General features: G+C 38.0%; 1 protein-coding gene across 6 annotated transcripts in view; it reads left to right on the top strand.

Annotated features, from left to right (window-relative positions):
- The first annotated feature begins 2,194 nt into the window (after nt 1-2,194).
- Nucleotides 2,195-22,513, top strand: part of cacna1db (calcium channel, voltage-dependent, L type, alpha 1D subunit, b) — a 63,569-nt gene continuing 43,250 nt past the window's right edge. For 3 of the 6 annotated variants that reach the window (XM_079359425.1, XM_079359427.1, XM_079359423.1), the window contains exons 1-3: nt 2,197-2,349; nt 4,331-4,799; nt 5,266-5,371. In XM_079359425.1, the coding sequence (XP_079215551.1) occupies nt 2,316-2,349; nt 4,331-4,799; nt 5,266-5,371 (609 nt within the window). In that variant the 5' untranslated portion in view covers nt 2,197-2,315. Of the gene's footprint in view, nt 2,350-4,330; nt 4,800-5,265; nt 5,372-22,513 lie in introns of all 6 variants that reach the window. The other 3 variants (XM_079359424.1, XM_079359422.1, XM_079359426.1) reach the window with 3 other exon arrangements.

The following is a 22,513-nucleotide window of genomic DNA, read 5'->3' as shown; positions in this document are numbered from 1 at the left end:
AAAGAGTGTCCTGGCCAAGAGGGACAGCAGCAAAATATAAATAATAATTTGAAGAAAAAAAACCCCCACACAAAACAATGTATAACATGTCTTGAGTCACAGAACAAAAAGTCATTAGTCAAAGTATAACTAAAGCATCTTCCTCCAACACCTTCAATCTACGTTTATATAGATTTAAAGAAACTAGCTCTCCCAGACACCTTAATTGTAAAGTTAGAGACATGCAGAACTATGATGTGCATTCAGACACACTTAGAGAGGGAGAGAGAGAGAGATGAGAGCTCAATGTGCTAAATCCAGTTTACAGCTTAAACTCATATGCCTTATGGATCATACGCAGAGGTTTGTTTGTGCATTCAGGGAGACGACCAGTAGGGAGTTGCAGTAGTCAATGCGTGACATCACAAGAGCATTTACCAGGATCTGTGTAGCATGCTCTGAAACACAATGTCTGATCTTCCTCATGTTGTACAGCAAATTGGTAAAGTAAAATTATCACTCTCACCTCTTCATCTATTTAAATCAAAGGTTCCAAGTTGCCAGCCTATCGCTTTAGCCCCAGGCTTCTAGTCTTCAATTTGCACTTGGCTGCTGGGATTTCTCCTATTTCTGGACCGGATAGCCTGCAACTTGTGAGTCTCTATAGTCTAAACCTTGATCTGTTAACCTACAATGCCTTGCTTTGGTTTCACCTCATTTCACTGGCTTCTGCCATGCTTGAAACCAGTCTGCAATGCTGTCAAATACCCTGCCTTGTCGAATTATCCCGCCATCTGTCTGCCATAATCCTTCCGAGTCAATGATTGGACAAGACCCACACTGACTTCTGGCAGGCAGCTTGTTTACACAAGTGCATTGAAGTCATGATACCTGACAGCACTCACCACCCAGTGCCACCAACATTTAATTTACCTTGACCAACCTTGATAGTAATTGATCTCTTGAGCGAAATCTCTTGGTGCAAACCTTACAAGAAAATCCCTCCTATTGTTACTGGCTTTCAGAGGGGATCATCCAAAGTTGATAAACTTCTGTTTAGATCCTAATCTTTTTCTCATCTTAAGTGAAGTAACTAGATTGCAATAGTTGCAACAAGGGTAGGCAAGTTAGTTTCAAAACTACTTTTCCTAAATCTGTTGAAAATCTTCTAAAATTAAGGCTGTATTTCTGTGGCACGCCTGTAATAGATGTATTAATTATCTTTTTTTTTCTTCCCCCCGATCAACTAACTTACCTTCCTTTCTACCTACCAAAGCCAATAAGTCACAGAAGATTGGCAGATACAAGTAGACCGTCATAGTATTGTTAGCTACTGCCATTTCCTCCAATCTACTTTTGAACCTGTAGTGAGTGCCATGCTGCAGGTTCAGGACATCGATTATTATCCACTAAAATGTATAGTCAGTGTCTTCAGTGTTGCCTATAGTGGCTAGCCTCCATTTACGTCCTGACGAGCCAAACTAAAATTATACTGTTAATGGAAACATAAATGGTAGATTGATTTAAAAATAGTGGCAGGGCTGGACTTTCTTTACTATGGTGGCCAAACATTGACTTCAAGGTCATTGACTTATGCAGGGGTGGCATGAAGTTTATGTGCACACACATACATTTACTCTTATTTACAATAATAATACAAATCAATTCATAACAGTTAGTCTAACTGTGATACACGTACAAATCTACTGACTTTGAAAAGCAACGCAACAGAGAGTGAACTTAATACAATGCCTTAGCTTAATTACAGTACACGAGGGTTACAACTATTGTTCTAATAGATCAATTGGCAGCACTCACAAAAGGATAGAAGTTATTCATTGAAATGAAAAGAAAACCACTAGTAGCTATCATCATAGCCCAGATAGTTGATTTATTCACACAAGTCCTTGATTTTCAAATAGCCAATCATTTATAAGGATTTTTATTTCTACCCCTGGCTAACGTTGTACCTTCCCCTGTTTTAAATGTCCTTGAAGTGTCAATGATGCACTATACTTTGTTGTTGTTTACAATAGAGTATTATTCGACATCATATTTGATATTTGATAAGACAATTAGAATGTTATTTGGTCCCCTTGAGCTGTATATCTGCCAGACTCTGCCCCACCCCTCCTCAGAGGGAGCATTGGACACAAGGATTATAATCGGAGGATTAGGCAACGTGCCACTGTGAAACTGTTATCCTCCATAAGAGGCACAGGTAATCCAATCACTGCTTTCCAGCGCAGCTCCTACATTTTACATCAACTCGAATCTCCCCGGAGAGAGGGCAGCAGTCGGCGCAATGAGGCCTCAGAGAAGAGCCAGGTGACAGAATGCCGTTCATTATAAGGGGAAGACCCCTGAGGGGTAAGTCCAAAGTATCTGGAATACTCTTGGGGCTTATCTGGATGGATAGGAGTCATGGTGTTTGTTCTCCAATCCAGAAAGATCCTTACGGGAGAAAGTCATACTTACCTACAGAGATTGCGACTTTTCACGTATCTAAATTATTAATTTTGCATTAAATGGTATCGTTATAGCCTAATGCATTTCAACATTCATAAAAGGAAACGCACTTAATGTTGCCTTGAAACTTCCTCAGTTTTTTATTTTTTATTTTATTATTTATATTATTTGTTCTACAATTACATGAATCGGTGTTTATTTGTATTTTGTTATTAATCCTGGTGGACCACATCTTTAAATTTAGATTTTGAATACGCCCTTTGACGTTGAGTGGGCGTCAACAGGTGCATTTCCAGTTTGAATGTGATCAAATTGAAACCTATCGAAGGCTGTGAATGTGTTCAGAGTCCGGCCACTTATTATTGACCCCAGCATTCAGAAAGAATAACACAATAGAGTAGGGCTAGATTTACTGCAGCTATCATCTCTCCTCCTCTCAGATCCGTGGTGAATCTGCAGGCAGGCACCCGGATGTGTCGAAAATGTGTGGCGCGCCTGTCAGGATTTACGTTTGGCAAACATTTTATAATTCATGTTAAAAGCTCGACTCAGGCTGGCGCGTCGACGCCTCTAAATCGTTTTTTCCAACGATGAGTTGGATTTAAAACGGATCTTTTCGATGTGGACTCGAGGATGCAAGAAGCAGATGTACAGTCTGAAGGTAAATGAGAAACAGCGAGTGAAGCAGAAGAGCGGAGTTTGAGCGCATAGAGAGAGAGAGAGAGGGGGCGAGCGCGTCCGTTTGGAATATTCTATGAATGTCTCTTAACTATATGTGATGTGTTATAAATCTACACACTTCACTTTATTTCAGACGACAGAATGAGTAAAATTTTAAAATAACATTATTAGCAAGTCTTCTTGACAGCAATCAGTCGTCAATTCAGTTGGGAATCGAGATGTCTGTAAAATGGCATGGCTCTTAGTGGGCTTACTTATTGAAATGGTCCTTTTAAATCAATACAGTTTGTGCCTTAGATTCGTATACCCTCCCCGGAATGAAATGAGAGACGACCCATCAACTTTCATCTAAATTCCATAGGCTACCTGTTGCACCTGTTACAATCTGAAAAGAGGATTGTCAACTCATTCAGATCGAACTTTTTTGCTGGAATCAACCTTTATCTTTATCGTTTCGATGATGATCGCACTGGCAAGAGGCTGGTTATGTTAAATAAACACTTCGGTAGTATTGACATTAAAAAACATCTTCATAAATTAAAAAAAAACCAAACAACCCAACAACAATTAAAATTCGTTTCTATTAGTTGTTTTAAAAATAACTCAGTCTATGAAACGAGGCTGCGTATGAGGTTAAATCCTCTTGTGACTTTTATTTGAACTAACTCAGAGTGAGAGTCTTTACTAGAGACATGTTGGTTTGCTTTCTTACAGTTGTAGTTGATTTGATTCGGCTGTGGAGATGCATTGAACCACAGTGACCCTTTCAAGGGCACTGTCTTTTTTTATCCATGGTTCCTATTGATTTTAATGACTAGCTCTCTCTCCTCTCTACTTTTACTTCTTACTATTGTATTCTGACTTTTAATCCAGTTTTAAAGTTTTAGATGGAATACCTTTTATTTGCTGAGAACACCAACATTGTCTTTAGTGAACACAATATATAATATCTTGACCAAAATTCTATAACGAGTATATTAATGTTTGTGGCATGCATCTTCTAAAAATGTCCTCCAAATGGTTTTGAGTTCAAATTAAGAAAATGTGATATTACAATTTACCTACTCCAAAACTTTAATATGACACGACAACTGTGACAACACCAAAGAGGTTATGTGCAAGTTATCTTTTGTTCAGTCTCACACTCACAGTCTAAAAATATCATATACATTGATATCGATCACCCACTTTCTCCCCTCAGGGCCACAGTATGCCAGCGACAAAAGGACGGCAAACTCCAATGAAACCTCTGAGCTTTGGTCAGAAAGCAACACCCAACTGCACCAGCTCCACTCACTGGACCCCCTGCAGGCCCCATCCAGCACTGGCAAGCCTGTCGGCTCCTCTCATGGCCTCCTCGGGGCCAATAGTGACATTCAGGATCCAAGTGCCACTTGTTCTGGTGTCAGTCCGGTCCTTGCTTGGCATGCTGCCATTAATGCTGCTCGCCAAGCAAAGGGAGATGGTGCAAAGCCCGACATGAAGAAACAGCCCCCAGTCTGTACTACTGGATCAGCTCCTGTGGGCTCTCTGGCGCAGAGAAAGAGGCAGCAGTATGCCAAAAGCAAAAAGCAGGGAGGCTCTACCAACAGCAGGCCACCCAGAGCTCTGTTCTGCCTAACATTAAACAACCCGATCCGCAGGGCCTGCATCAGCCTGGTGGAGTGGAAGTATCCTTTACAGACAGACAGAGACTCTGAATGAAAGATGCCTGAGTGATTGAAAGACTTTAATTTATTGTTTGGATAGATTGCTTCTTGAAAGGTGGATTGATGGTTTGGATGTTTATATGAAAACAGGACGATAACATAGATTTAAATTTCAATATATCAATTTTACAAGCATAATGTTGGTAACTTTTTAGATTCTGCTATAGGCTTTAGGCCTCCTTTTATCAGTGTCAGGAACATTGACTTTCCTTCTTTTAACTATTTTAATGATTATTAATTTGACGTGACTTTGTCCAGTTAAATTAGAATTTTGTTCCTTTTTTTTTAAACATGCCTGATATTTCAGACAAAATGCAGAACACAATATAAACACAATATATAAATCAGTATCAGTTTGTGCCAGTTGTTTTTGCCTCAATCTAACTTGATATGATTTTTTTCCCTTAACAGTTTTTCCTCTTTCCAGACCATTTGATATCTTTATACTGTTGTCTATATTTGCAAACTGTGTGGCCTTAGCCATCTACATTCCTTTCCCTGGGGATGACTCCAATTCTACCAACCAAGAACTGGTGAGTAGCACTGGATAATAACTATTTATAGTATATAAGTTTTGTGTGTAACATTGGGTTTTTCTGTTTAATGCTAAGACCACATCCTCTTGTACTTTAGAGCAAATCACAGCAATGTGAATCTGTGCTTTCAGGCATCAGCAGATTTTAAGGATTTGTTTAGGAGACTTTCTTTTTGTGAGATGGAAAGGTGTGTTTTAAGATCTATTGGGTTATCAAATGAACACATCAGGATAACTTTTTGGAGTGAGTATAGGTGGACTTTATAGTTTGTAATCTGCACATCAGCAAGTGGTGGACATCTTGTTCCTGTGTGTTTAAACAAGAAGAAGTACACTTAAACAGCAATGAAAGCAGTGAGATCAGACAATGAACTAATTTATATTTGACCTATGTAGTAAAACAACATATTTAAAGGAGTATTTTCAGAGAATTATTGTCAGATCTACTTAATGCAACAATCAAAGAGATTCAGTTTTGTAAATTTCACCTGACTAGTTTTAAAGTGCGAGTTCCCAAATATAGGCAATGCTGCTGCATTTCTGTAAAATCTAAACACCTCATAGTCAGCAGGTTTCAATGGAGCTATTTGCTACAACTGCTTGCTCAATAGCTATGTTTTAATTATTATTATTATCATTATTATTATTATTATTATTATTATTCAGGCAAGTCTACCCGTTTGAAAATACTAATATTACCTGTTCAATTTAAAAAGTATGTGGCAGTGGACACAGACTTGTTATGTTGTTCCGGCTTTGTATGGTGCATTGTCACTGTCAAGTCATCTTGCAACTGTTGCTTGCTTAATGTGCAGTTAAAGATAAAGGATGTTGTCCATACATGCGCCATGCTGCTTGTACTACCATTTATCACCAGCAAGTGTACACACAAAGGGTTGACACAATACGATTGCTCGTATGTCCGTTGTGTCAGAGGGCTTTCCCAGCAATGTTTGAACTGATGTGTTGGGTTTCATTGCTTGTTGACGTAAGAAAACAAACATGCACGTAGTTCATACCTTGTTGATGTAGCATGTTTTGAGAGTAGCACAAAGGTGAATAGATGGTGTTGTTTGGTGCTACCAGATGTGCTTTTTGCTGCATCAAAATAAGACTTTTAATCAGTGCTGTGTAAGTTCATACTTAAAAAGAGCTCCGAGTAAAATCCACACAGAGAAAAAAGTTCTTTCAGTAAAGCCTCCCAACTAGAGTCCAGACCCGTTTAAAGCATGAAGTGACTGAGGGGGTGGGAAAACATGGCGAATGGGAAAAACCTATTATATGGTTAAGGTGGCTTATCATACTAATGAGCTTATTTCTGGGTTTTGCATCCCATGACCACATAATGTTTTTTCACCAGAAAAAAAAGTGTTACCGAGCTTTTGTGCCATTATCATAGAATATGTTAGGCGGAACCAACTGATTTAGTGAAAACATAATAAAGCATACTGACTTGAAAGGTTAATAACACAAGAGGACTGTTTCAAATCCGGCAATATTTCTCTACCAGCTGTTGTTATTAACCTCTGTGTCCTTTCAAAGTTTAGGGTGTCACTCTGTAAGTCCTGTGAGGATTAAACTTGAGAGCTTTCAAAGTGTGTTATTTATTTGGACTTTCATGACTATCTCTGAAATCGAATGATGATAAATTTACAAATTCCTCATATTTAAAACCTGTCCTCACTGGACCTGTAGCTGCATCACAGCATTAAGATAAGATAAGACAGCCCTGCTGCTAACTAATAATGATCTTCACTTCCTGCATTCACATTTAGATTATTTTGTCTTTTCACCGTACTTTCATACAGAATGCCGGCTTCCTCAGACTTTTAGACGTCTCCCTGCTCTAACACACCTGCTTTAAACCAATGTGTTGTCATCAAGCTCTGCAGAAGCCTGATAACGAGTCACTCATTGGATTCAGCTGCGTCCAAGCAGGGAGACATCTAATGGTCTGAGGAAGCCGCCCCTCCAGGACTGGAGTTTGACACCCCTGCCATAGAGGTTACATTAATAAATCATGTGACAGCTCGCGTCCTACAGAGCTGTCCGTGGTGCTGAAATGACAGCAGCATATTCAAACTTCGTAATCAGTCTGCATGTAACACATTTGCCATACAAAGGTGGTTTGAGTTATTACACGGGCTTCGGGGGTCTTCGTTTAAAGGACAATCTTATTTTCATTAAAAATGCATGCACCAACACTACTGTATTCAGAGAGAAGCAGAGGGGGACTGAGATCACTCAAGAATAAATATTGTCCGTAATGTAATGTTTATAAATAGTTTAGCACAGCCCAAAGAAAAGAGCTAAAGATCTTTGTAAGTGACTTTGTTCAGCAGATAGTTGTCCTGGACAGACACATTCACAATAAAATCATTGTGTTAAAATGTATCTGATAAATATCAGACGTATATGAGCTAGCTTTGCTGTCAGTTGTACTCACTGAAGTAGTGAGAATTCCAACAAGTATGTATGTGAGCTTTTTCAATAGTTGAGAATAAGAATCTAATTGTTATTCTCATCTATTTAGCCAGCCTATCTTTAAGCAAAAGACAAATAGAATGTGAGGGCCTGCGAATCCCATTTACGGTTGTTTCTGCGCTCATGACTAGAGTTTGACAGCGCTTCTCAACGCTGCTTATTTTTTGCTCTGTAATGGAAGTTAAATAAATTATAAATAATGAAATGGAATCCTTTCTTCACATTAGCTGCCGCTCTGGAAATTGTACACTCGAAAAGCTATGTCAGAGAAGTTTTTTCCCCCGCCATTGTTGTGACAAAACTGATCTCTGAAGTCCCACCCCATCTTGATTGGTCAGTGAGAGAGATGTGACATTGACAAGTGCAGCGGTCTGTTAAATGTTGAACTATTTTCAACTGAGAGCACTGTGAGCACAGTGACAAAAATCAAGTGATGCATTGGTTCTATCTACTAACACTCACAGTGACAGTGTTAGACACAGTCCCTTTATTTGGCTGCAGTCCTATGTAGTTTATTAAGAAAGACAGCAACAAACTTCAAAAACAAAACAAAAATAAAGCACTGGTAAATGTGTCTATTGATTTAGACTTCATAACAGAAGATCCTTTTTCCTCAGATCACACCTTTAATGCCACGAAAGTGAAAGGACTATTTTGTGGTAGAAGTGTTGTCCTTGTGTAGCCATGTCCTTAAAAAGCCTTTAGCATGTAGTACATGCTGGCTTTTTCTCTGAGGCTGAAGGGACCTTCTAAGCTTCATAGGGCATAGTGTGTGACTCTCTGTGTGTAAACGCTTGTGTATTGACTTCATTTAGAGCAAGCGTGTGGGGGACGGAAACAGAAACGTAGCATGCTCTCTCAACAGATGGGGATTATTCATGCTCTCCAAGTCTACGGTCATCACTCACTGCCTGATGTACAATGTGTGTGTGTGAAATACAGAAGCAGGAAGTAGGAAGGTTTGACACGACAAGGATGTGAAAAGCTGCACAAAGAGAATATAGGTAACAAATGAGAATAGTATAGAATCACCTTTAATTTGCCTTTTAGCTGGTTTTCACACACTGTATGATCACTTTTAAAAGTTTTCATTTGTGGTGTAAATCTTTATTTTGTATTATCAAATATGTTATATTATTTTTGATCTTGATCTGAAAAAACAAAACAAACCTTCCAAAGATGATTAAATCTATTTTACCACCAAAAAATATAGTAGGTGGAGTTCAGCTTGTACAGTGCCTATCTAGTCTTCTAACTACTGAAAATGTGTCTAACACCACATGTCACACTTAACCATTCACACCCATTCATACACTGATGGCAGATGCTGCTATGTAAAGTGTCCATCAGTATGAAACCCACTCATATGCAACAGCTCTCTCATTCATTTAAAGTAAAGCTACTCCTCCCAATATTAATACATGAAATAAAGCTGCTCAAGTGTTTTCAGTTTTATTGTTCAAGTGAGTACAGAAAATGTAGGCAACAGTGAGGGACTGAGTGTGCAGGAGGAGAGAGAACGTGCGCACATGTGAAAAAGTCATGTGTGCATGTTTGTCAGAGGAGGCTGGGGGATTAGGCTTGGATGGATTAGTTGTCACTAAATGAGTTGAGGTTGCAGAGAGAAAGGGGAAAGGGAGATGGGCGTGCTGATTGGTGGGTAGGTGGAGGGATGTAGGGCATGAGTTTACAGAGGGAGGGGCTTTTTGAGAGGAGGAGAGTGGGAGATTTAATAAACACTGTAAATGCTCTCATTCAAAAGCCCATACATTTTGTGTTTAAATTTCAACAAGTACAACTCTCAAATCGTTTTTCATCCAACATTTAATGTTCAAAACATCTCCAAAAAAAAATTCTCTCGCCCCCAATATTTAAAGCACTTATCATAAAGGCAGAAGTGGAAGTGAACAGAATTCTTTAAAAATGTCTTGGATAATTAATGAAAATTAAAAACAAACAAATTAACAGTACAACTTTGCAAGATTTGTAATGTAAAGGGTTTTAATATTGCAATAATTTGAAATAGAATCCTGATAGTGATTTATTGTGCGATATCTTTTTGAGGATGTATATTTGGTTTTAAGGGGTGGATGTATTAATCTCTCAAATGTTGTTATGGAACAATTGTGAAATATACAGTATAAGGAAAATATATATTTATTTTATAGTTAAACAGAAGCATTTATGAATAAGAAAGGTGTTTTTTAAACTTAGAAATGAACAATTATGTAAAAAAAACAACAACTTCTAAACTTAAATTGAATAAACCCCTTATAACAGCACATATTGGAGTTGTCCAATATTGATAATGTTGTGATAGGCTAATATCAGTTGATATTATCACAGGTAGCAGCACATTTATTGATTCAAATAATATCAAATAGTCTAAATGCATTTTTAAAACTTGCTTCAAGTTATCTTTCTTAGAAGAGAGCAACCATAGATAAAAAAAATACAAGTAATGCTGTCAGTTGAATAAATGGTTAATCCTATTCAGTTACAGTAGAGGCTGTGATTATTTATTATTAACTATTCATTGTTAATTCAATCTTACTGGGTTTTACTATTTTAAATACTGAAAATGTGTCTCATTGAGATGAAAGAAGCCTGATGAACCCTTTAACACAGCCCAAACTTTTTATATAGGGGTTTTTTTTGGTGTTTAAATCTGAATTTAACTAAGGCCCAGGCCGCCCAGCCAATAACAATAGCCATAACCTGAGCCCGTCCAGCTCATTGCAGAAACCACTACACATACAGAAGGGTCCTGTGAGACACTCAGAGTTCAAATGCAGCCAGTGAGGAGACAGATGTTTCATAAGCAACAGCTGTGTGTTAATGACACTGAGCTTTTATCAATGATATCATTGTAATTCAACCAGTGTGACTGCAGTGTGCTCTGTGACTGGTAATCCACATAATGATAGCAGGAAATGAGGCTCATGTTCAAAGGAAGTTTTATTTCACGTAATCATTTCAGTCCATATTTACCAGATGCACAGGTCTCCCTTTCTCTGCTAAGTCTGCATCACAGCTTGTCATCATTTAATGATTCAAAGAGTTATTATTTTTAATTTGCATATGACGTTGGAAAGTCATCATTTTAATTGAAAATAATTGGTTAATACATTAATGCTTACAGCCCTAATAAAAAGATCTGAGTTGAGTCATTTCATGGACACACAAGCAGGATTGGGAGTTCTATGTGGTTAATTACAGTGGTGGGTACAGGCAAAGTGCTGACTGACTGGCTGATTGAGGAGCAGTGAAGGAGACTAAACATCGGAGAAATTATAGCACAGACTGAGCTCCGTAGACCGACTGAGAATCAAACGGGTAAAATAGTTTGCAGGTGCAGTGCTGACATGAGGAGCAGGCTGTGGCTGAGATCTGGGAACAAGGAAAAAAATAGAGCCCAATTGAGTAACTGGCTAGCCATTAATATCGGCTGATATTAGAATGTTAAGGGACCATTGATATTGGCAGATTTTGTCTCTGATTTATACCAATATCACTACATGTTTTTTACCAGTCAAAAAGTATTTCCTTTGAGTGTCATTGAATTACACTAAAAGTTCTCTTTCACCAGCCGTGTGCTATATGGTTTACAGCAAGCATTATTCATTTCCCTTTATTTATTCTTGAGGAATCTCTGAGGGCAAGATCTCCTTTACAATGATACTCTAACGAATAGATGACAAAAACAAAGAAGACAAAATACATAGATCAGGGGTTCTCAATCTTTTTTAGAACATGGACCCCTTTTATGTGACAAATTTTTCCAAGGACCCACTAATTATTTTAATGTTGATAAGCATATATTAATACAATTTATTAATGTACTATGTAGTACTTTGCAACGATAAAATAATTAATAAATGAACACATTCATACTTTCCAAGTAATTCATTTTATAAACTGAGAAAATGTTGGCTCCAAGGTGTTTTTTGTTTTGAGGTTTTTTTTTGTTGTTGTTATGCATTCTGAAGTGATGGACATGTCACCATCATATCAGAGTTGATCTATTGGCACAAAACTAAAGTGGGCGGGAGTATTGGACATAATAGCTGATTTTGTTGGTGAAAGGTCTCTGTTTGTAGATGTGCTTTTTTAATGATACAGCAGCACACTTTATAATTTTTGGAAATTATTCCACAGACCCCCAAGCTATGGTTCACGGACCTCTGGTGGTCCTGGGATCCCACTTTTAGAATCACTGACATAGATGATAAGACCAGAAGAATAAGCAGCAGATCTGGCAACTACAGTTAACATTTACACTTATGATCGCAGTGATTTGATCAGGATTTAAGGTCACTCATGGTAATCATTGTATTGACTCTTTTTTTTGTGTAATGTGTTCAGGTGTGTGCAGCACACAAAGGATGTTTTTACAATGTTAGTGTTAACTCGTGGGGTTCGCAACATTAGCCAGTCATTTTATCTAGACGGATACTGATTATCAGCCCAGATTAATAAAGAAGGGATGTATGCCTGTAGATTACTGGTAAGTGTTTTACTAATAAATAGCAGTCATGTCTAACTGTAAGAGAAGGTCAAGAAACTTTGTCATACAGGATGCAATAATGAGTGGAATATTTGTCAAATATATATTTGGATAAATCTGAGGTCAGAATGATGAACTGGGTCTAAGGATTTTGGGGGGGAGGCACAAGCATGTCGATAAATGACATCTCTGTAGTCCAGAACAGACAGGATGAGGGCTTCAATTATCTGTTTTTCAATTATAAGCTAGAAGAAAGTTATAGGTGCCTGTACAAATATTAATATTTTCTGTTGTAATCCTGGGTTAATGTATCACTGTGAAATTTAAATGAGAAAGACTGATGACCAGATGCCAAGATAATTATACTGAGGTACTATTTCAATAATGTGACCTTCCAATCTTGTTATAAGCAAGTTATTGTCTGTGATATTTCTGACTCTTGTATAGAGCATGTATTTAGAGTGCATTGTTGCATTTATAAAGTGCTTCTTGTAAGGTTTTGATTGTTACATGTGCAGTCTCAGCAAAACAATATAAAACTGTTCCATGAGCATAAAGATGGGCCTTATAATTTGATCTTGCATCAAATTATAAGGCCCATATCAGAAGGGCCCTATAAAAATAGAAGATCCCTGAAGAGACACTGGGAAAACTACTTAGACTAAATGGTTTAGGGTAGCTATAACAACCATTGAAGTAGACGGAAATATCTGGCGATAAGTAGAGGTCTGGGTTCATGTACTGAGGCAGATAAGGAGATGAGTTACAGGTGTGTGTGTGATCTGTTTTCACCAGCCGTGCCCTCAGACACACATGCACACACACAGGGAATGAAACACATGGGAAACACAGGGATGCACAGGGAAAACGATAAACAGAGCACGAGTTTAGGGACCGACCAGAGGACTGAATAACAGAGTGTGTATCTGTAGAATGTTTAAAGCTACAGGCTTCAGTAATGTTAGTCATGTTAAGTTTCTGATTGTTTTCACTCGTATTAACCAGCAGATGTCTGCATGATAAATTAACTCACAATAAAAGGGAAAAGGAGAATAGTCAATCTATGCAGTGTGCTCCATTTGTTTAAAAGTAACCTTACCCAATGAAATGTCAATACTTATAATAATTTCTGTGTCAAAGTCTGTGAAAAACTCACATAAAAAATGCATTTAAAAGTATATATATTTATGTTTTAGATCATTTTCGTCCTATGTGTACAGTGTATCGACATGGCTCCTACATGCATTACTTCAATGCTGCATCCTCTCTGCTTAGACTGAGTAGGGATTAAGAAGCAGTGCATTTAATTTACACCATGATGATAAATTTGACTTCCATTAGGTCTGAATGGATCAAGGATCAACTGTGATCAGTTGCAACACTAGCCAGTTTACATACACTCATTTAAGTACACAGTTTGCTTACGTGCGAGTTACAATCATTTATTGCATGTGTGTGCATGTCTTTGAGAGAGGGAGAAAGATTCTGAGAACAGAATAACAGGTTGCATCATCTTTCTCGCAGTCAGGGATTAAAGGTTTAGTGTGGAAGGAAAGGGAGATGAGGGTCACACTGAAGCATGTGAGTGTGTGTATGTCTGTGTGTGTTGTAGAGTAATCACATATATGGCAAGTCCTCTTTGTCTGTTTTTTTAAGGTGCATTATGTAGGTTTGGATGTGAAATATAAAATTCGATCCGTGAAACAAATCTGATATTTTTTGAAGTAATTGCACTAACTTTATTCAAAGAAAAAAAAAATGGTCACTGGACACTGTTCGGAGCTTAAAAGCGACCAGGAGAGGTTTCATTGTTGTGGGCCCACCACCATAACTTCTCACTTATCATTTTATCTTCACACAGTGTTGCAGAGACAACATTTTGCTGCAAGGAAAGTTTGTGTATGGAGTTATGAAAATATGCCACAGGATCTGTCCAACTTTCTCTACCAGAAACTCAACAGTCCTTCATTGGCAGATAACATTGCATTTTATTATTGCAATGCTAATAATTACTTTTGATGTCATTTATTTTACACTGGCATAGTTTGCCTTAAAGAGTATTATCTGTTTGTCAAAGCAACTTAACTAACAGTGAACGTATCCAGTATACAGAGAGAAATCAATTGATTATATTGGTGATCAGAGCAGCACGTGGCTGTTGGTTGACCCATCAAATTTTCAGCCTCAGGGGTAATTTTTGATGCCAATGTCCAAACTCAATCACCACTGCATACATGCACCCAGTTACATTCAGCTCTTCAGTCACTTTTTGTTAAATTTCATTCATATTGTGTGTCATGACCTGTCTCACAATACAAAATAATACAAGACACAAAAGAGCTATGTTTGTTTATCAGTTACTCAGTGAGTGATGTATGGAGCAGAATAATGCATGTAACAGCATTTTTCAAGTACATGTAAGTATAGCCTTAGCTTGACTTTGGTAGCCATCGATTTTGCAAGAATATTTTATTTCTACTAAACCTGATTAGTCCACTCCTACTTTGCATTTAACTTTGCCTGTTTTTGGTGGTAATCCTAAAGGTATGGGCATGCTTCTTCAGATTTTTGCAGTAGGCTGCATCATTAGTCTTTTGTGATACAGAACGGTCCCTTGAGCTCAGCATTACAGTGAAGACTAGCTCGGTAAGTTAGCCATCTGGATAGGCAGATAAAGATTGGGATGGCTCTCTTCAGTTTGTTTCCTGTTTGAAGTTGTGCCGAGCAGCATGGTGGTTTTTCTTAATAAGTCTGTTTTTGTATGGTCGCTCTGTGAAGCTTCAGATAGTACCTTTAGCATGCTAACTGGTGGTAACTGCACTCCTCATTTGGTGGGTCACTCCATGTCACTTCTTACATTTATGTTTTTCTAACTTTGACTATCCACCATCACAATAATGCTGATTGTGGTTGTGCAGTCTACATGCTGGTCAATTGTTTGTTACTGCTGTTGTGTAAATAATGTAGTTTAGTTGTTATTGACAGTTCTTGGATTATGTCACTGCATAGAACATTGAATTTTAGAGTGGTGGGCGTGGCCTCCGAGGCTTTCATGGTCAGTTTAGTGAGGCATGTTACCTCCACCTATCTCTGTAACTTGTATGTTTTGAAGAAAGGTTGTACATTTTGTGTTATGGTAGTGGTTCACTTTTGTTGGATCTTTGTGTGTGGCTGTTGGTCAATAAATAGTTTTGCAGTTTAGTCTACTTTATTTATGACTACTTCACGCTTGTGCTGGTCACTATGTTACTGTTTGAAATATCTGTAATTGCAGTTCCTTCATCTTGGTGTTTTTTTATTGTCATTGCCACCACTGCCTCTAATAAAACCTTAATCAGGATTTTACTCAACACTATCAAATTCTTGTATTAATAAGCTTATTTGTGTCATAATGAGAATATGCACACAATAGGATATGCACACAGTTGTGAAGTTGGTATAGACATTTTTGTAAGACGCTTTAACTGATTTTATTGGGTCAATTTGCGAGACAAAAAATATTGTAAGAAAGATGTTTGAAAACTGTCGAAATGCTGTTGTTATTTGGATGGTAGATATGCAATATAGTTGAGATGCAAGAATGACTGATTGTTATGTTATGTTTCTTATCATAAACTTAAACTTAACTCTCTTGATCTGTTATTGTCTTAAGAATAAATGCAATGTTTTTGTGAAATGTCATGGATAAACCAATTATAAGGAAGTTCAGTGACACTGTCTCCAAAATGTTTTATATTGCTCTTTTTTTAATTTAGAAACAAATGTTAATGCTATTATATTGGAATTTTGCCTGTTAAAATTAATGTGATCATGACATTGTGATCAGTCATTATACCTGTGTAGGCCAATTTTTGGGAGCTACTTGATTACTCCCACCCACCATTGTGAATATTTGTCTAGGTTCATTCAGGTCGTGGTTCATCAAAATTTGAGCTGAACAGCAAACGGACTTGGTTGTAGTTCTTAAATTATCTTTGAATTAAAAATCTAAACAAGATTAACATAAAGTGCAGTGCTGCTCAGTCCATTGACAGTAGTGAACATCTGAGATGGATAACCCTCAAAAGCAGTAATAGAAACAGAAAAATGGGTTGAGTCTTTTACGTGCTCCACTTTTCAGTGTGCTCAAACAGGTTGTTTTGAGATTTTACCACTGTGACATCACAAAGGGCAGTAACCCCTCCCCCAGCTTTGTGACACTCAAACAGTTAAGTGTTTGTTCTGCCTTATAATTTGGCCTGCTCATGGTAAACAACAAGCCATGTTGTAGGAAAGCCCAAGTGACCCAAGTCCTTTCAGAGCGGCGTGGTCAAACAGAGCTCATTTAAATCTTTAGACAAAGAAACAGCTTGTTCTGAGCAGGGCTGTAAAAGGTGGACTTAAAGGCATACTGAAAAAGTAAAAAAAACAATTTGTTCAGGACCTGAGGAAGAGCCAAAACGTGCCCCTGTTAAAGCACCTTCAGCAAATAAACACATATTTTAGGGTATGCTGAAATACTTCCCAGTCATGTTTTGAGGACCTCCGAGACTTATTTAAACTTGTTGAAAAGGAGGATAATACTGTATGTGACCTTTAACCTCTTATTTTAAATTCTGCTTCATTTATAGACTAACTTGTGGCAGAGCAAACATTTTAGCTTATATGGGTCAATAGTATGCCAATGGTTGTGTAATCGAATAGGAGGTGTTAACTGAACCCTTCACCTCGTAACACTTGAAGTCATTAAAACTGAACTTTTGGCCAAAGGGGTCACAACATCCAGTGTGGGAATGAGGTGTTAGCTGTTTGGACAGACAATTCAAAATTGCAGTACATGTTTGTGATTAGTGGTGTGTCAGGGCATCACCTTTGTTAAGGTAGGGTTCAAACTTAACATACAGACATTAAGACATTTACTTAAGCCATAAATTAACATTAAAAGAGACACTTCAACCCTGGATTTGAAAGTTAAAAAACCCTTAAGAAAAAAAACCCTATAGATTGTTATCATTTATCTTAATCATGGTTATTCAATGGAAATGTAGAGTAGCTTATAACATTTCATCAGCAAATGTCTACGTTTGGCAGGTGCCATGCTGGTTATCAAATGACAAATGTATTTGATTAAAACTCTGAAAATGAATGACATAAGTAGTCATTCGTAGTTAGTAGTAAGTAACATAAGTTAGATCCATGACCAATTGATGTTAAAACTAAAAGGAATGAATCTGTCACAACTAAGCAGGTTTATGGCTTGTAGGGTAATTGAGAAGTTAAATCCCCTTATAGCAGGCTACAGTTTTCTCCTTGACAGCCGGTTGTTGGCTGTGCAGGTCAACAATTAGCACTCAAACGGTGGCATGTTGTCTCGCTTAAACTGTTGCTATCTGATTTCTCCTCACGTAGTAATTAATGAAAACTTTGCCACCGTTATTAGGGCCCAGCTGAAATGGGATTTTTGGGGCTGATACAGATTATGATTTTTGGGAAAAAAGAAATCTGATACCGATATATTGGCTGATTTTTTTTCTTAGATACAAGTTCAATCTGTAAAGCTAGATATACATTTACAGATTTATTACGTTAACCATAAAGCACATTCTGCTCGTGACAGGCAGAAATAGAACTGCTAGTGTAATGCAATGATGCTCAAATGAAGTGCTATTATGTTACTGGTGAATAAATCAAGTAATATCGGTGCAGGTCAGCAATAAAATGAACAGATAGCAATAGTCACTGGATCTGCTTATATCGCCTGATTAATTTATCAGGATCTAATCACTGGTGTTTGCTCACCTGCTCTGTAATGACACCATCCAGGATCTGTTTAATAACCACCACTGTGTGTTTCCAGTTAAACAAAAAGAAAATATTTTTATATGGTGAGTCTACTTTTTTATTTTGAGAATATTGTTGTTGTGTGTAGTTTTGTTTTTAAATATTTGTAATTTGATGAGTATGTACTGTTTCTATTAATTTGACACATACATTTATAAAGCTGTGTGGATTAAAATGAGTATGTTTATTGTATTGATGACAGTTATTTCAGTGCAAATGCTTTCCTCCATGGAGAATCGTTTGTTTCCACCCTCTAAGTTAGAATGTGCTTTATAATTTAGGTGTTTATGATCATTGTCTTTCTCTTTCACCTCCTTTTACATACAGTGCAACCTGCTGCCTTGACAACCGTGGCCATGGAAACTTGTGGAAGCCTCTTACTGTAAGAGAAGAGGGAGAAATAATAACAGCGAACAGAAGACAGGACAGGAGAGTGGTCAAAGGGGGCTGAGTGTGAACAAGAGTGGGAAGAGAAGTGCAAGGTGAATTAAGAGTAGATAGTAAAATGAAGAATAGAGGAGTGACAAAAAAGGCAGAGAAAATATTGTAGGTGTCAAAGAGAATGAGGACAGTTTAAGAGGTGAAAAAAATAAAGGGAAGGGAGGAGTCATAGGTTATGTAAGCACAGGAGGAAGAAGAAGTGAGAGGTAAAAGTAAAGAAGAGATGGGTAAAAAAGAAAAGTTGCTTTATTACCTGTCCGTACCATCTGTGTTAAATGGGACTCACAATGCACCTCACTGTTGACATTAAATAGCACAGCAGATCTCTGAGGCATCTCAGTTTGTCCATTTTTGTTGTAATTCTGGATAAGAAATAGATGTTGTCAGTTCAAATCATGATGGCTGTTTTGACTGTATTGGTTGCCATCTATGCTCTTTTGTATTGTGAGACAGCTGACCTCCCTTGATGATGGAGATGCTTCTGGACTTGATTGGCTTGATATTTATCCAGCCCGGCTCAATTTTCTTTAGGAGATTTTTGAACTCTGTGTATGGTACAGGCCTTGGTTGTAGTGTCAGATGTCTATCCATTTATGCTCTAAAAGCAGGCAGCCTCAGGCCAGGTGTTGTCCTCAAACCAACTGGCATGCCCTGATGATCACTTACATGCTCATGGTGAAGGTTGTCCAGCCACTATACATCCAGTGTTGCCATAATGTGGTTTGATCTGCTGTTGTGACACTAGCTGCACATCCTAGAAGTAGGTTTTGACAAGGAGTGCGAGGGACTGAGCTCAAGGCATTGACGAAGTCCAGGAAAACCACATCTTTTGGTTCCCTCATTTTATGAGATTGGGATCTGATGCAAAATGGTATTAAACTGTTCCAGAGTAGCTTGGGATCCTTGCTTCTCGACCAAGGTGTTTCTCTTCAGATATTCTGACAGCCTGTGGGTCAACATGCCAAAGAAGCTATAACAAAGTGGATGTTAAACATTGGGACATTGTCAGCCTATTCCAGCATGTCAGGGTGGCCCTGGCCTTGGGACCACATGGCCACCCTTAACTCTTCTCCTTTGCAACTGCCCATGCTTGTGGTGGAAGAGATACACAAGCGGTTGGATTGGCTAGCTTTGGCACAAACAAGGGAAGGGCAGGGGATATGATGGAAGTATCTTGTGGAATGAACAGTGGGGAAAAAATAGATGTTCACAGCAAGCTTTACTTTATTATGCCTTCCCCAAAAAATATCGAGTATAAAGTGGACCCTGAATTCTCCATCTGTCCCACACTTGCAACACTAAGACGCATCTTTATGGGCTGCAAGACCAGTATCAGTTTTTTTGCATCCTGACAGCAACAACAGAAGGTAGACAGTTGAGCATTAACACCCTTTATACTCCATCATCCCACAGCATTTGTCAGGGAAAGATAGGGACGAGCCAGACCCAGCGGACCAAGATGCTGGGCAGCTTGGCAGTTGCTTTGAGTAAAGGCAAAATATCCCACCAGGGCTCCCTGGTGAGCAGACCACATGCAGCTGGTGAGCCTGTGATGGCAGTATTTACTGCTGCACCCTCTAGAGGTGCAAATACTTCCTCAGTATTTCAATTCCATTTTTGAATTGAAATACTGAGGAAGGAGGGTGCCAACTATACAACCCAGAATATGCCATGGCTCACTTTACCGCTTTGAAGAGTAAAGGCAGCAGCATGTCTTGGGTAAGAAACTAAGAGATGAGAACAACTAAGAAATATGTTTTGAAAGGTCTTATAGATGAATAGCCATTAGATTGACAGGAGAGATAAAAATGATAAATGCCCCATTAAAATATCTATTATAAAACCACATCCATTTTCTCAGTGTGACATCCAGGGTGATAGTTAGTTGACACAATGAGACTACTGTTTACGCTGTTGTGTATCTGTTTATGCCATAGAAATCTCTTGCTTTTTGATCTGAAAATTTTCACAAGGGTTTTTGCATTTGGATGGGTCTAAAGGGCCTGATTAGATGCCATACTGTAGGTTTAAAAAAACACTCCAAGAAACTTCTGTTAAGAAGAGCAACTGTTGCAGATATCTGTTGCCCTGTTGTCCAGCATGTGTTCGTGTTCCTGAACAATTAACAGGACATCCTCAGCCACTCATAAATCTTATTAAGACCAATGGAATCACAGGCTATTAGGAACTGATTAGCCTGCTTCTGGCAGCCTTGTTGATTTACCTACACGCACCCAATCTCACATACATGTACATAGCGTCAACGACACAGCACTGTTTCACTCAAACTTTCTCAAATTATCCTCAATTAGCCAGACAACTGGCCTTAAAATCAACTGCAAGCTAAATATTGGTAGCTATGTACTGTTGTATTATACACCATTAAAGCCACTTTTGAACTTGAATCTAGCCTGCAACATATTTAGACGGCCTTTTTTAGCTGATTAGCCTTAATAGTGCTGATGTCACCGGAGAAACTAAGGATACATTTATTGTGGATGTTTCTGTGTGTGGAAAATATCCAAGTCTTCTAGATATGAAAACAGTCCAATATGGGGATAGCAGCGTTCTTAGATTAACCCTGGGTTTGATCTTGGACTAGCTGTGTGCTGCCTTCTGTCTTGTACTAAAAATGCCAGCAGTTGTAACAATAGCAGACTGCTCTGTAGTTAAACCAATACCCTCTGGTATAATGGAATTAATGGAAGGCTATTAAGAGCAAGATAAGATTCCTAGAACCTCATCCTTTATATAAATGGCATTGGTAAGAAGAGTAACAAATGCACCTACAAACATATATGGTAAAAGACATTAACTGGCAGAAGGCTTGGCTTCCTCCCTTTTTAAATTCTGTATTTGAAACAAAGTCAAATAATTATATATAAAAATACTACTTAATATTTAACCAGCAATAGTGTACATCTTAACAATGGTTGATGTTAATAGAATGTACTTTTTCTTTCTTGACCCTGAAACCATATTTAATTTGTTCTTTAGCTGTTCCTTTTGTGCGATGCAGATGGCCTAGTGGTTTGGTCGCACCCCATTAAAGAGGCTAGGAGGACCAAGTTAAAGTCATTCCCTCTCTCCCCCTCTCTGTTTTCCATTTGATCTACTGTCCTATTGAATCAAGGCAAACAGCAGCTCAAATTAGAAAAGAAAGGAAACAGATTCTGAATAAAAATGTGGGACAGTTTAGTTTTCATAAAAATTAACGATACTGGCAGATTAAACCCACATACAAAAACTGTCCTGAGCCACATGACATTGAGTGTTATGTCAGCTTGTGTTGTTGTCATTTAGAGTAGTGATGTAGAACGAACCATGTGTCAGCATGGTATATGTAATGTGTTTGCACGTGCATGCACGCAGCTTTCCCAATTGATCTATTTGCTAGGTCAGGCGTTAATGGTGGCTGCAGCCCAGCTCATTTCCTCATCAATGATCATTCTATGTAATTGATTTTTTTAAGGTGATGTGTTAGTTTAGAAGGTTTTTAGAGTTTCTGTAAAAAGTATTTACTTATTTTTACTATGGACAGAAAGGTGCTGTTTTTCACTACCTCCCTCAAGGCTTTATGTTGAGCTCTGTTAGCTGAAAAAAACATTTATTTAACTGACCAAGTGTCATTCAGGTGTTTAGATCATAACCTATAACAATATAATGAGGAAGGGTTCAAACCTTATGTCGGTTGAAATATGAAAATAAAGACTGATATTTCACATCAGAACTAGTGATAGTGGTTTGCGTTTTTTATGGGGTTTTTTTTCATTTGTAGACTGATATGTTGAGGAGCAGGTGCAGCTGCAAACATTTACCTTTGATATTGATCATTTTCCTAATGAATGAAAACTAACCAAGTGCACATTCTCCTTTTAAAACTACCAA

Source organism: Symphodus melops, assembly GCF_947650265.1.
Source record: "Symphodus melops genome assembly, chromosome: 13".
In the NCBI taxonomy this organism is placed as follows: domain Eukaryota; kingdom Metazoa; phylum Chordata; class Actinopteri; order Labriformes; family Labridae; genus Symphodus; species Symphodus melops.
Note: the sequence above shows the minus strand (reverse complement) of the source record. Positions and strands in the feature narration are given on the sequence as shown.